We start from the raw sequence: 14,944 nt of genomic DNA, 5'->3' as shown, positions 1-14,944 counted from the left end.
ATCTACAGAGTGGGCCATGTATATGGGTAGACCTAAATAAAATGGGAATGGTTGGTGATATCATCTTCCTGTTTGTGGCACATTTTTCAAGATGGGTGGTGACCATGGCAGCCATTTTGGATCCAACTTTTTTTTTTTCAATGGGAAGAGGGTCATGTGACACATCAAACTTACTGAGAATTTCACAAGAAAAACTATGGTGTGCTTGGTTTTAACATAAAACTCAATCTACTCATGCGCCACCTCCGGCGGCCATTTTCCTGGAGGCCAACACATTACAGCAATAGAATTGCGGGGGGGCTCTGGGCTTTCACAATATGTTGGCAGAGCCCCCACACTACTGTGCATCTCCAAATCTGCTGTGAATCAGCCTGGCATGGATGTGTGGGGGCTCCGGGATTTCACAAATTGTCGGCAGAGCCCCTGTACCACCGAGAATCTCCAAAACTGCCGCGCATCAGTCTGGGATGAGTCTCCTGGTAAGTACATCCGGACTATAAGACGCACCCACATTTTCCTCCAAAACTTTTTGGGGAAAAAGTGCGTCTTTTAGTCCGAAAAATACGGTACATGCCCCCAGTGAAAATTCTGACAACACCCACTTGGACTATACTAAATATATGGAATATTTATTAACTCATTTGGTATTAAATACTTTGATCGTTAATGTTTCCACAACAGAGGAGCAAAAGTGAAAAAAAATGTTTTATTCCACTTTGCAGTCACTACTGCATTTTGTGTCCAGTTCAGCATGAAAAATTTGGTGATAGGTGCGCCTTAAAAATTACGATAGACACAGGTTGAATAATAATAATAATAATGTCATGTAGAACGTACCCAGCTGTGCCCAGAGAGGGTTGTATGGATGAGTCTTTGCCAGCATGTCCACACTTTTTGATGAGTGTTTTTCAAGGAAAATTTTAATGGGTGGTTGTCCATTGGGCATCACAGTAGGGACCCATGCTAGGTGATTTGTGAGGACAGCAGTGAGAAGAGCTGGAAGAAACCTGGAACAAGAAACACATGCTAAAAACAGACACAGCAACTAAAAATGTTTCAGTGCCCAAATATAATGTTATTGCGGATATCAGCGCAGAAATTTACTATAGAAGACAAGGATTACGGTGTGCTTGGCATTGGTAATCTGCGGTACAGCAACACTCTCTCTTTACTAAGTGTCTTCATGTACTAGCCTAAGGAGAAAACTCAATGTAGACAACACTCAATCAATATTTAGCAGTGCTAATGAAGACATGTATGAAGGAAATTAACTGATATTAACTCACATTAGCAGTATGTGTTGACTTTCACATTTATCACATCACCAAAAAGGGAATCAACCAGCTGAACAATCTAACAACCATGCATTGATCAGCCTACTCTGTACTGTATAAGGAGACGTATAGAAATTTCATCCCACACCTTCTGTAGTTACTACTGTGTGCAAAGTGTCATTTCATTTAATATTTTGCCTTTTATACACCCAACTGCATGGTAAACCATATTAAAGGAATATCCATATGTAATGGTAGCATCAGAGCTGAAGAACTATGCAAGTGGTTAAATTGGTGGTCATGCCCTTAGATTATTATGACTCCACCCGGGTTCCATTGTGTAATCATTTTAGAACAGAAGATAAAGTTATTCTTGATGTACTTTTTATTCCCTTCTAAAAATTGACACAAAAACGGAATCCAGACAGTCCCCATAAGAGACAATGGGGTTCCTCTGCTTCCGTTTGTAACGGATCCATTTGGGACACAAATTCCATGTCTACTCCTAAACTTGGAAAACAAAACAAAAAAAATGAAAACTCTAAGGTGAACGTAGACAAATTATTCCGTGGAAAATGATGTTGTCATAACAGATGTAATGCCTAGAATCATCATTTTCCATTCCGTTTTACTTTTTCGGGGCAACTGTCAGTAATAGATCGGTATGCGCGGCGGCTCAGCACACCTGTTATGATGGGTGAAATCATACATTGGGGTATAAAGGATTGGCCTGGATAGATGTCCGTGTGCACCCCTTCTGAGGAAGAACTTGAAACGCGCGTCAAAGGGGTAATTTGTGGCGGTCCTGGACATTGGGTAAATATCAGCACCCTTTAGCCTGTTCTTTACTATTTAAGCTGTTATATATTTTCTATATTTTCCATCTGTGTCATTTGGATTAATTATTTATGGTTTGGCCATGGTGTGCATAAAAATCCAGTTTGAGGAATTTTCTTGAGGCTTTTCATTATATTGATTCAATATTAATCTGTGTATTTTTTCTTTTGTAAGCCTACACAAATACTTAATCCTCCCATTTGTCCTTTGGATTTGTTTTTGTGCCCACAGTTATTTGTATAACCTCCTAATCCCACCTGGTCTACTTTTCAAATATTGCATTTATCATTTTCCAGGGAACTTGGGTCTTTGTTGTTTATTATTATATACAGGGCAAAAAAACTCTTCCTCCCGCACAATGTTTTGCATTGGTTCTTCTGTGTGTCATCATCCCTTGTTTTAATTGTAATGACATTGTTCAATAAAATTTGTTCTTATATGAGTAAGTCTTTTGGATGACTTGTTTCTTATGTAAGTTTTCTATTGTTCACGGTCCTCCGTGTTTATAAATTCTTTGGGGCAGTCCTTTTGTCAGTAATAGTGATTTGGAAAAAAAAAAAAAAACCCACGTCTGTTAACGTAAAAGTAATAATGCACACAGGGCAGTCAGAAATTATTATTTTTAGAGCACCATTGATTCCATGGTGCTGTACGTGATAATGGGCTACATCCAGGATACAGATAAATTACAGAGAACAAACTATAAATGACAGTCCGGTACATAGGAGAGCCCTGCCCTTGTGGGCCTACAGTCTATAGCAGTGTTTCCCAAACTCCAGTCCTCGCGGACCCAAACAGGTCATGATTTCAGGATTTCCATAGTGTTACACATGTGAGAGAATTCCTGATGCCTTGATGACACTTCCATCACCTGTGAAATACTAAGGAAATCCTGAAAACCTGACCTGTTGGGGTCCGCGAGGACTGGAGTTTGGGAACCACTGGGCTATTGGATGGTGGGAAAGGAGACAGTAGGTTAGGGGATTTGCAGAAGCTCCAGTGGAGGTGAGGAGGCAGTGGGGTCATAGCAGGTTGTAAGCTTTCTTGAAGTGATGGGTTTTCAAGTTCGGTCTCAAGGTTCCAAATTTTGGAGACAATCGAACGAGATGGGGCATTGAATTCCAGAGGATGGGGCATACTCGGGAGAAGTCTTGGAGGCGATTGGGTGAGGAATATAGGAGAGTGGAAGTGAGGAGGAGCTCTTGAGAGGACCAGAGAGTGTATGTGGTAAGATATCGGGAGATTAGGTCGGAGGTATATGGAGAAGATAATTATGGATGTCCTTGTAGGTCAAGGTTAGTAGACTGAAATGGATTCCTTGAGGAATTGGATGTCAATGAAGGGATTTGTAGAATGGAGAAGTAACGAGGACAGAGGTGGATTAATTGGGCATACCCAAATGTGTGCATATCCAAACCAAATATGCACCAGATAAAAAAGAAAAAGGGGGTTGTCCCATAAACAACATATGAAGGAAAGATGAACAGGGTCATTCCCGGGCACTGCTGCTAACAGAGGTTAATCCAGACGTTAAGTACAAAAAACCTCCTATTACAACACGTTTCAGAACAGAACCTTCCTCAGGCATAACAGAAAAGAAAGCACCTCCTCCCTTATAAAGGGGTCGGAGGTGATGTTTAAAACACGTTACCACTTAACTCGGTTTAATTAAGAACATTTGATTGAATACAAAAATATGCATTAACAAAAAAACAAAACAAGGAAAAAAATACCATATTAAAAAAAAATAAACATACATGCTGTGAGGTAGCGCTGTTATTCAAATAGGGGATCACTCGCTTGCAGCCACAAAAAAACAGATCCGGCACGGGTTTTTCCACCAAATCATAGTCCCTTCGGTTTATAAACCATCAAAGCAACAGGAAACAGCATATAGTCAGCATAGCGTCCATTACAGAGTTCAGCTCTGTTATCCTGTAGTCATACAAGTTATGCACTGTTCAATGCGCAGGCTTTCTAGCCACCAAGTTATCTCACCCTGTCAGGGTTCCTCATGCTGCTTCACACGTTCATTCCCTCCAGGGAACTAACAGGCACACGTCGCCATTACTCACAGCCACTTCACAGGCTGTTAGTCAGGAAGCCCCATCTCAGCGGCACCTTCCACACTGGACCAAATGGGTCCCAGCTTTCACCACATGTGTGACCTACCCTGGCCACCTTATATGGTCCGTAGCCACGCCCACCGGGTCACATGGCTATGACTTCATCACAGGTCCTTGAACCCTTCACACACTTTATAACAATGTTCTCAAACACACCCCCTGGGTGGGTTTGTAGGTAACTGGGTCCGCCCATCTCTCCAGTTACCTGGAGACTTCTCCCTGACACATTGAACAACACCTCAGCACTATCATTGCTGATCAACACACACTCATAAGTCTCCATCTCAAGGCCACCCACCTTGAGATACATAACGGTCCTTCAGGATTCTGCCACTCATCCTCTCTCTTGGGACATCCATCCACACAGCACCCCCTAGCAGACACAGTGGTCACTACACCACAATGCATATATAGATCTATACATTAAATATATATTGGCAAGGGGGGGGGGGGGGTCACAATTTTAAGACAATGGTGTGTAAATATAATTGTGTTTAAAACAACATATATCACCTATATATTTGTAAAGATAGTAAATGTGACATCGCTGGGGGGACTGACTGCTGGGACCACCGCCACTTACAAGAAGTGAGGTCCCAAAGTGCCATATGTGAATGGAGTGGTAGACAGCACTTGACATGCTCAATCTACTCCATTCACACAAGGGACATTGGGCTCTTATTCTAGGTTCTGTGGCAGTCCTAGTCCTTGAGCAATAATACATTATCTGTTCCGTGTATAGGAGAGAAATGTTTCCTATGAAACAATCCCTTTACATGTGGACTAGGAATGTACTAGTACTTGTCAACAAGGTACCAAACAAATACCCAATGTCCAATTATGATATTAACATAGCAAAGAAATATTGGTATGGTCATACAAGAGAATATGAAATATGCTAACCTCTAGTTCTCTGCACCACTTTGAAAAACATTACTGTCCACTGTCCCATAAATGGAGGTACTTAACAGGAGTGGCAAAGTAATATGAAGATATGCAGCTAAATTAGGCCACAAAGATCACAGTAAGGGTTATGACCCGAGGAGCAAATATCTAACAAGATCTCCCCCTGACACACATGATGGGCTGCCCGCTCCAAGCTGACAGATAATCTGCTCTGGCTACAAGTACTCAGGGGAATATAGTAGCAAAAATAAGCCAGCTTCATTTACAGGCTATTTATTAAGGCCACTTAAATCCTGCCGTCCGACAGCTTGAAATACCTTGCAGTGACAAACAGCATAAATCTGCATCATCACACACACACAAATAAAAAATGGGGATACAACATGTTACAAGACTGTTAGTTTTTGATATAAAAAAGATATGGTTGTAATTAATAGATCATTTATCTAATATATAAAGCTCAATGTGTGTGTGTGTGTGTGTGTATGTATGTATGTCCGGGATTGGCATCCGCACCGTCGCAGCTACAGCCACAAAATTTGGCACAGTCACACGTCTGGACCCCGAGAGCGTCCTAGGCTATGTTGTGAGGTGAAATTTTAACCCCGTGCGTTCCAATTCACCAAAAAATTTTGCCCCTATCTACATACTGGGGGAAAAACTGTATGTACCGTATGTATGTATGTGTGTATGTCCGGGATTGGCATCTGCACTGTCATAGCTACAGCCACAAAATTTTGCACAGTCACACGTCTGGACCCCGAGAGCGTCATAGGCTATGTTGTGAGGTGAAATTTTAACCCCGCGCGTTCCAATTCACCAAACAATTTTGCCCCTATCTACATAATGGGGAAAAAATGAAAGGAAAAGTGTTGGAGGCAAATTGACAGCTGCCAGATGTGAACAAGGGGGACTGAAAGAATGAGAGCAATGGCGCCAAAGAGTATATACCGTACAGTTGCTAAGGTGGGGCCCTGACATGGGATACTCACCACACACGGGGATATGAACACACACAAAATGCGTCGCACACTACCACGTGCTTCAACACACATACCACCCTCAGCACACATTTCACCACACATACACCAACCTCGCCACATAAAAGTCGAAACACAAAAGTCGCCACTCAAAACTCGCCACGCTGTCCCAGAGCTGTTTAAAAGATGAAAAATGAGCTGTGATTGGTTGCTATCAGCAACAGTTTTCTTTGTAGACAGTTGTGGTAACTGAGGCCTATTATTCTTATCATTTCTATGGTGTTATCGTCCTTCTGTAAAGCTGGAAATAACTATATAGCGGGGGTATCTCAAACCAATATCAGATCAATAGATGTAGCAAATTGGTATAATGTTTAAAATATAAAATATAACCTTTAATTGATTCCTTTAAAAACATATATAAGACACAGAGATACAGAACGAATATAACCAAGTGCCAAAGTGCAATTGTGCAGTGCTCTATTAAAAACAAACCGTGTTGTACTTTCCAGGTATCATATGGCCCAGGACACTGCCGTATTATTAAATGTCCAGGTGTCCCCTCATACCTAGAATCTAAGACCATATGACCCTTAGGTAATTGTATTTATGTATAGACAAGGCCTTTATGTCGTAAATAATATTGTTACTTTTATAGACATATACATCCGGCCCATATACATTAGCTCAACATATATACAGCGCCAGAATAAGATACCCCTGATGAGTCAGGCAATGACGAAACGCGTTGGGTGACAAGGGTGACAAGCGCGGAGATCGGGTCATGATTTTGGGCTTTCTAGACGGACCCTACCCGGTCATCTGTTTTTTACAGAAGCGTTAAAGATAAGTACAGCGGTCTCAGTATATATAGTGGTACTATGAAATGGTTACACTATGCTTATATGAGGTGTTATATATCCTGATGCATTTAACCGACGCTGTATATATGTTGAGCTAATGTATATGGGCCGGATGTATATGTCTATAAAAGTAACAATATTATTTACGACATAAAGGCCTTGTCTATACATAAATACAATTACCTAAGGGTCATATGGTCTTAGATTCTAGGTATGAGGGGACACCTGGACATTTAATAATACGGCAGTGTCCTGGGCCATATGATACCTGGAAAGTACAACACGGTTTGTTTTTAATAGAGCACTGCACAATTGCACTTTGGCACTTGGTTATATTCGTTCTGTATCTCTGTGTCTTATATATGTTTTTAAAGGAATCAATTAAAGGTTATATTTTATATTTTAAGCTGGAAATAACACAATTTATTACCGTGCCAACACAGACCACCCTCTGGCACAGACTGCAGGGGGAGCCCAGTATCACACAGGATAGGATTAGATACACGGCTCAGCAGTCAGTATCACACAGGATAGGATTAGATACACAGCTCAGCAGTCAGTATCACACAGGATAGGATTAGATACGCAGCTCAGCACACAGTATCACACAGAATTGGATTAGATACACGGCTCAGCAGTCAGTATCACACAGGATAGGATTAGATGTATGGTTTTTATGCGCAATATAATCATTATAATTTGTTATAACTAACCACAGTTGGTTACTATGCCCAGGCAATGCCGGGTTCTTCGGCTAGTGCTTTATAAAAGCATACTGAGCGAGTGATCAGTGCCTTGTAGATCATGCTTGGTCTGGACTATCTGTGCCTGTTTACACCAGACTCCTCTTTCAAGTCACAATGGTGGACTACGAGCTGCTGCTTACTGTGGGGAGACTTATGAAAAAGCCACATATGGTGACATTCCCAAACCACCTGAAAGTAACTCCTTGTATCTGGACAGTTTTACCCACCAGACTAGCTTACTGTCCACTTAAATCTGCAGATATGAACTTAAAGAGAATCTCCCAGCTCTGAAATCCTTTATGAAAGTGGGCACAGATACTTGCAGGTGAACTCTGGCTAAGAGGAGTCAAACCGTTAGTTTACAAATACAATGTGTTCTCCAAAACTTTGATACACATGAGGTGCTTAGAGAGCCCTTATTTTTCCACAGTTTTCATCAAAACTCGGGCAAGATGTGTTTTCTTGACAACATGTCGCTGCCCACGGTTCTTCTCAAATTCTGAGGCTAACCAACCGCCAGTTGCAGGAGGAGCAGTTTTGTTAGAAGTGATCATAAAATATGCAGGTCCTTCTCTGGCTGCACTAATCTATGGTTGAGCAAATGGACCTTCTAATTCTGGGCTCCATTTAAAAGGAGCATGTTAGTCGATTCATGCTGCCCAAACCACGAGAGCAGCATCAATCAGAGCCCGATTGAACAATTGTAGCCAGGGATCTTCTTTCTGAAACTCTCCAGCATTTGAGAAAAAAAAAAATTAGTGTTATAGATCCAGTTGAGGGGTGAGGATTATAGGAATAAACAAGTCTGGTCCAGCACCAACCCCAGCAGGCTTCTCCTTGCACCGTTTCAGGTGACCAACAGTCCTCTCCCATGAGGGTGCCTATGGAGAGACTTGTCAATCACTTGGAGTGGTGCGGGGAGAAGGCAGCAGGATGAGGCTCTGGACCAGGGACATCCCTTCATACCAGAAGAGCTTTAAAATATGTTTTCTCTACAATTCTACATAAAAAAAACCAAAAAACTTTGGGCAGGTTAAATTGATCAACCCGGTACCTTTAATGGAGGGTTCAGTAGACAGAGAATAGCTACAGTAAATCAGGCTTCATCATTCGCTGGTAACTGAGAAACTAAGAAGCCCTGATCTGCAGTAGACATTCTCAATAACATATTAATAAATCGCCATCTACAAGGCCAACGTACTGGTTTTTGGAGGTGTACTCCATCAGGAAAGCAAACTCTTTCATAAACCGCTGACACAGGTGATTCTTCTCCGGTGATCCAGACATCATAGTTAGCCACACAGGTTCAGAAATCCGGGGCATGGTGTACAGGTTACAGATTGTTGTCCTGCGGAGTGAAGCACAGCCAGTCTTTAGATACAATGGCAGTTCAAGTCACATACAGTATGTGAGTCACACTTTCCCCAGCAGAGGACACGAGGGACACTCATATCTGGAGCAGAGGAAAATGACTCTTCCAACTGATTAAATAAACAGACGTAATTACAAACACTTCATAGTGGAACCTAATCCAGAACATTACGGTTTCCCATATCCTACAGTAAATTCTGTCCTATAATAACAATTTATTATCCCCATCTGTGCACACGGAGAAATAGGATTAAATGAGATCTAAAGGGGCTGATACAAAGGATTTGTTCTAGTTCTTAGCGCAGCCGCTTCTTTCCCATGCTCACAGAGAGTTTGCTTCATTTCTCAAGGAGAAATTAGATTTCCGATTCTTAAACTTTCAAGAGAGAAAGCAATGGATTTTCTATGCATCATATAGAACAAGTGCAGTGTGCAATATGTATAGGGAGAAATACAAAGTACAGTTCTAGGGCAAACCAGCAGCATTCAAAGTCCTCCTTTATAGAAGGTGTTAAAGTATGTTTGCCCAGAGCAGATAGAGCCAGTCTTGTGATACATTATTTACTATTCTGGTAACCCTGGCTGAATCTGCAGCCGATAGTGTTTCCTCCAAGACAGATCAGATTCCACTGGCTGCCCTCCAGCAGACATGTGACTGCAATAAAGGGAACCCTCCACACCAGAACTGAGAGCACTAATGGCTCACGGACCAAGGGCAGGGCACAGCGGCTACATGAACGCAGGCTCACACCCTAGTCCTCAGGAGGTTTTCAACTAGCTAGCCATGCTTTCATATGTTTGATGGAAACTAGAAAAGAATAGAAGGGAAGGTTTCAGTAATAGATTACCGTAGGTCTTTTTACAGAAAGCTCTTTAGAAATTTTCACTTCTTTCAGTATATGCTCTCTCCATGTTATATTTTTTTTTTTAATACCAGATTGTAGGTGAGGGCTCAGTCATTAATAAGCAAATGTTTAGGTTATATCTTAAGAAAGAAGATACAATGATAGTTTCTTCTATTAAAAATAACTTGCCTTTAATTACAACATAGTCTACAATAAACAATAGGGACTCTGTGGTTTTCGACAATGAAACAAATCTCATTAACAACAGATTTGTCAGGTAAATGGCTGAATGACATTGAACGGCTGCTTTATTATAAAGGGAACTTGCAGATCTCAGCGAGCCTCCTGTTATACACATCATAGTGCGCCTGTGATCTCCACAACGCGCACCTCGGACATAAGGAAGAATTTGCACTACTCCAGGATGAGGATTAACTTTCTGGGGTTGTATAATCTACTGGAAGTAAACATGACTATCCTTTGTGTCACAAAATGCTTGAGTTTTGAAGGGGTTGTCCCATGAACAAAGTAAACTTTAATTAACAGATCAATCAGTTACACAATTACATATGTTACAAAAATGTTCCAGGGCTGAAATGTTATAAATGTACTCCTGCTATGTACTGTGAGATGGCTGTGTCTGACCATGCAAAGCTAGCTACTCTAGTTCAAGCTCAGCGCACAGCTGGTGACCAGGGGCAGAAGCATAAGTCACTTATGATAAGTGAGTATATAGACAAAAGCAGGGCCTCACAGCTCTTACTTTATGAGGCAACACAGGAGTGTGTGTTTCTGTCACTAGTCCCATGAGCTCATTATAAATTAAGTCAGTGACATAAGTTCAGGGGCCGCTGCAGATCCTGTGTATCTATCTTCATTTATGATGAGTTTAGATGGTTGGAGACATGGCAGGAATAATTAGTCTTGTGCCACCTCAAACCGCTAAATGCGTTACTTCAGAGAGCAGTAGCTACAAGCTCCACCTGTTTTATCTGTACACTCACTTATCATAAGTGACGTATGTTCCCCATCCACTGGCGAGGAGCCATAAGTCCTGACCAAGAAATGAAGCCGCTCTGCATGGTTGGACAACGCCATTACATGGAATATAGCAGGGGCACATTCACAAGATCATCCCAGGAACACTTTTTTCAACACATCCAAATTGTAGAAGTTATATTCATTTCAAAATCTAGTGTTTAAAATGTACTTCGTTTGTGAGACAACCTTTAAGGGCGTTTTGGATCTTAGTAGTGCTCCATTACTGTGCATAATGACGTTGCATTTTAGGGATTCAAACACTGTAGACCATTACTTAAGGGTCATCAATGTCACCAGTCATCAGGTTTCCCTCTTCTCTAATCATTGCCATTGGCTTTCTACCAGTCTATTACACACTTGTAGCCCAGAATAACTCAGAAAATAAACTTTGAACAACATTACCACATGACATATTAAAGGGCACAAAGTGGTTTGATGGGTCAGCCCCTTTGCTCAGCGATGATGATCAGTTAGGAGTAGAAGAGTATCTGATGCCAAATATCATCCTGGTAAAATACTATTTTATGACAAACATGCCTGTCTACAGAAAAAAGCATCCAGTCTCTTGCTCTGTCTCCATGCACAAACCAAGGAAGCAAAGCATCTCAGAAAGCGGACAATGAACAGTAAGTAATGTTCTGCCGTCCTGGAGAGTTATGGAGGGCATCTGAGGTTATTGGCTGCTTCAGGCCTCCTAGCTATTCCTTGGTAGTTAAAGCCATCTGTTTGCATTCATACACCTCGTGAGTGGCAGCACTCGATTGCCGATAAACAACACATGGCAAGATTACTGCCAAAGTGAGGAAGAGCCTGAATCCTAGGCTCATACCTACTTCCCCTTGTGGGAATTTCACGTAGTATAGGTCGGTAACCAAGTGCCCTTGAACAGAGCCAGTCAAAAATCAGATTGCACGAGAGTGCTTTTGTCAATGTTCATATGTAAAACGCAGTTAAAATTAGACAGCGATTATGAGAAACAAGACCCCAAGTGCAATACTTGCCAATATATCTGACTGTAAGCTTAGTAGGGGAAAAGTGTACACCTGCCATGGGTTTTATATGGGCAATCATGCGACTATCATCAACTATTATTAACTATACTGCAGACGGAAAAAAGCCTCCTAATAGCAAAAATTATATAAATCTGGGACTCAGAATGCTTCTTGGAATTTCGTACATGCAATCATTTTTTTGGCAAACCATAGACCGATATGATAATCAAAGATTCCATCATCAGAAAATGACCTTTAGATTAAGTTGTGAATTTGTGATAATGTATATTTTTTAATTTAATTTTTGTCTTTTTTTTATATAGCCATCTGTTTTAAAAATAAAAGTCACTGGAGCTTTTTTTTTTTACCCCTTAACTTAGTATTGTTTCAGAAACATGCACATTAGCGGCAATGGTTGTATCCCGACCCCATGATTTCTGGCATAAAACTGCTTGAATGCTGCAAAATTTTTGTGTAACTGGTATTTGGAATATGGCAACTGAAAAAATGTACCAAAGTCATTAAGAGGCATGAGTATCTTAACTTTGGCACATTTACTTAAAATTGAGGCTGGCGCAAAGAATACCAGTCTTGATAAATCGGGGCCTTAATGTCTGTGACTCGAACACTTTAACAAAAAAAAAAAATGTTTATGCTACTTATAGTAGGAAAAAAATAAAAGATTTGCAAAAATGTTGCTTAAATGGATTTTTACAGAAGAAAACATGATTCAACATCACATGTCCTTAAAAATGTGACCGTACTGCAAAATCCCAAATCTCATGACAAACTAATGGTGATATTTATGGCTCCAAGGCATAGACATGCTGGAATGGGGGGAAAGGGCAAAAAAAGCAAGGTTAAGATATTTTCCAGTAGTCATTGCAGTTCTTGTATGACGGAATACAAAGGCAACAGATATACAGTGGCTTGCGAAAGTATACCCCCCTTGGCTTCTTACCCATTTTCTTATATTACACAACCTGTGTTTAAGTATTTTTGCAATCCGATTTGTGTGTGATGCATCAGCACTACATAGTCTAATATGGTGAAGTGAGAAAAATAGAGGCATATTTTAAATTGATGGGATCAAATAACTAAAAATTGGCATGTGCATATGTATTCAACCCTTTTGCAATGAAGGCCCTGAAAATTTCTGGTACAAGCAATTACCATCATAAGTCACATACAAGACAGGGACAAAGATGTTGAGATGTACAAGCCAGGGTTGGTTATAAAAAAAAAAATATTCCGATGATGATTCCCCACAGCACCATCATATCCATTATCATCAAATGGAAAGAACATGGTACCACAAAAAAACTGCCAAGAGAAAGCAGCCCACCAAAATGCTCAGCCTGGGCAAGGAAGGCATTAATCATAGAGGCAGCGCAGAGTCCAAAGATAACTCTGAAGGAGCTGCAGAGTTCCCAAGAAGAGACTGGAGTATCTGTTCATTTGACCACAATAAGCTGTACACTCCATAGAAGAGGCCTTTATGGAATAGTGGCCAGAAAAAAACATTTAGTTTCACACAAAAATTGCAAGGCTCACTTTGAGTTTGCCAAGAGACACGTGAGAGACTCCTATCAGATGAGACCAAAATTGAACTTTTTGGCCCCCAAGGTACCACCTCAAGAACACCATCCCCACAGGGAAGCATCATGGTGGCAGCTTCATGCTGTGGGGATGATTTTCAGCAGCAGGGACAGGGAAAATAGTCCGTGTCGTGGGGAAGATGGAAGATTCGAAATACAGGTATATTCTTGTGCAAGACCTGTTTCAGTCTCTCAGTGATTTGAGACTGGTATGGAGGTTCACCCACCAACAAGACAATAACCCAAAGCATACTGATAAGAAGCACTTGAGTAGCTTAAGTGGAAATGTGTAAATGTTTTGGAGTGGCCTAGTCAAAGCCTAGACATTAATCTAAATGAGAATCAGTGGTTAAACAAGAAAATTGCCGTTCTCCAAAGGAAACCATCTAACTTGAAGGAGTTGGCGCAGTTTGGCTTTCAAGAATGGACAAAAATCCAATCCTTTTATGATGCCACTATTGTGGTGATTCCAAAGCCTGCTGAGAAGTGTGGATCCTAGCGTCCCATATCCGTGCTCAACTGATTATAAAATTCTTACGAAACTCATTACTAATAGATTAAAAGCTGTAATATTGGGCATTGTACATGAGGATCAAACTGGCTTTATGCCAGGAAGATCCACCTCCTCGAATATTAGAAGAGTGCAGGTTCTGATGCACATAGGCCATAAATATAAAAGACCTTGGGCGATAGCCTCTTTAGATACTTCGATTCCTTGGAGTGGAAAGTCTTACAGCAGGTTCTTCTGAGGTTCGGCTCCTCAGCTAAATTTTGTAGATGGATCGAATTGCTTTATCGTATGCCGAGAGCTAATATACTGGTGAATTGCGTACTGTCGGAATTTCAACTTGAGTAGGGGGACCAGACAGGGCTGCCCGCTGTCTCCGATTTTGCGCTGGCGATTGAACCAATTGCACTTAAGATTAGACAGGGCCATTTGGTGAAGGGAATCAATATTAATTCTAGAGTGGATAAGGTAGGATTGTATGCAGATGAGGTGGTGCTCTTCCTGGATAGGATTGAACGGTCCCTTCCTAGAACAATTGACCTTATTAATGGCTTTGGGAAATTTTCGGGTCTTAAAATTAATTAGAGTAAGTCGATGGTCATGCCGATATTGGATAATATAGCACTACCCGTGTTGTTTGGTTTGCAGGTAGTACCAAGATTTAAGTATTTGGGCATAGTGATTAACTGGAATCCGATTAAAAACCTTGAAGACAATACATACCCCCTTGAGGATATGATGAGAAAAAAGTTTGAACTATGGTCCTGACTCCCACTGTCTGTAGCAGGCAGAATTGGATTAATTAAAATGATAATCCTTCCAAAGTGTCTATATATGCTGGAACACACGTCAATTAA

General features: G+C 41.0%; 1 protein-coding gene across 2 annotated transcripts in view; it reads right to left on the bottom strand.

The window, feature by feature from the left end:
• FNIP1 (folliculin interacting protein 1) overlaps positions 1-14,944 on the bottom strand; it is a 124,596-nt gene that overhangs the window by 30,691 nt on the left and 78,961 nt on the right. For both annotated transcript variants that reach the window (XM_073571309.1, XM_073571380.1), the window contains 2 exons: positions 8,934-9,080; positions 838-1,007 (listed from right to left, as the gene is read on the bottom strand). In XM_073571309.1, the coding sequence (XP_073427410.1) occupies positions 838-1,007; positions 8,934-9,080 (317 nt within the window). The remainder of the gene's footprint in view (positions 1-837; positions 1,008-8,933; positions 9,081-14,944) is intronic.

This window comes from Dendrobates tinctorius, unplaced genomic scaffold (genome assembly GCF_039654945.1).
Source record: "Dendrobates tinctorius isolate UK_male_01 unplaced genomic scaffold, ASM3965494v1 ptg000001l, whole genome shotgun sequence".
In the NCBI taxonomy this organism is placed as follows: domain Eukaryota; kingdom Metazoa; phylum Chordata; class Amphibia; order Anura; family Dendrobatidae; genus Dendrobates; species Dendrobates tinctorius.
The sequence above is the reverse complement of the archived record's forward strand: the minus strand, read 5'-3'. Positions and strand labels throughout refer to the sequence as shown.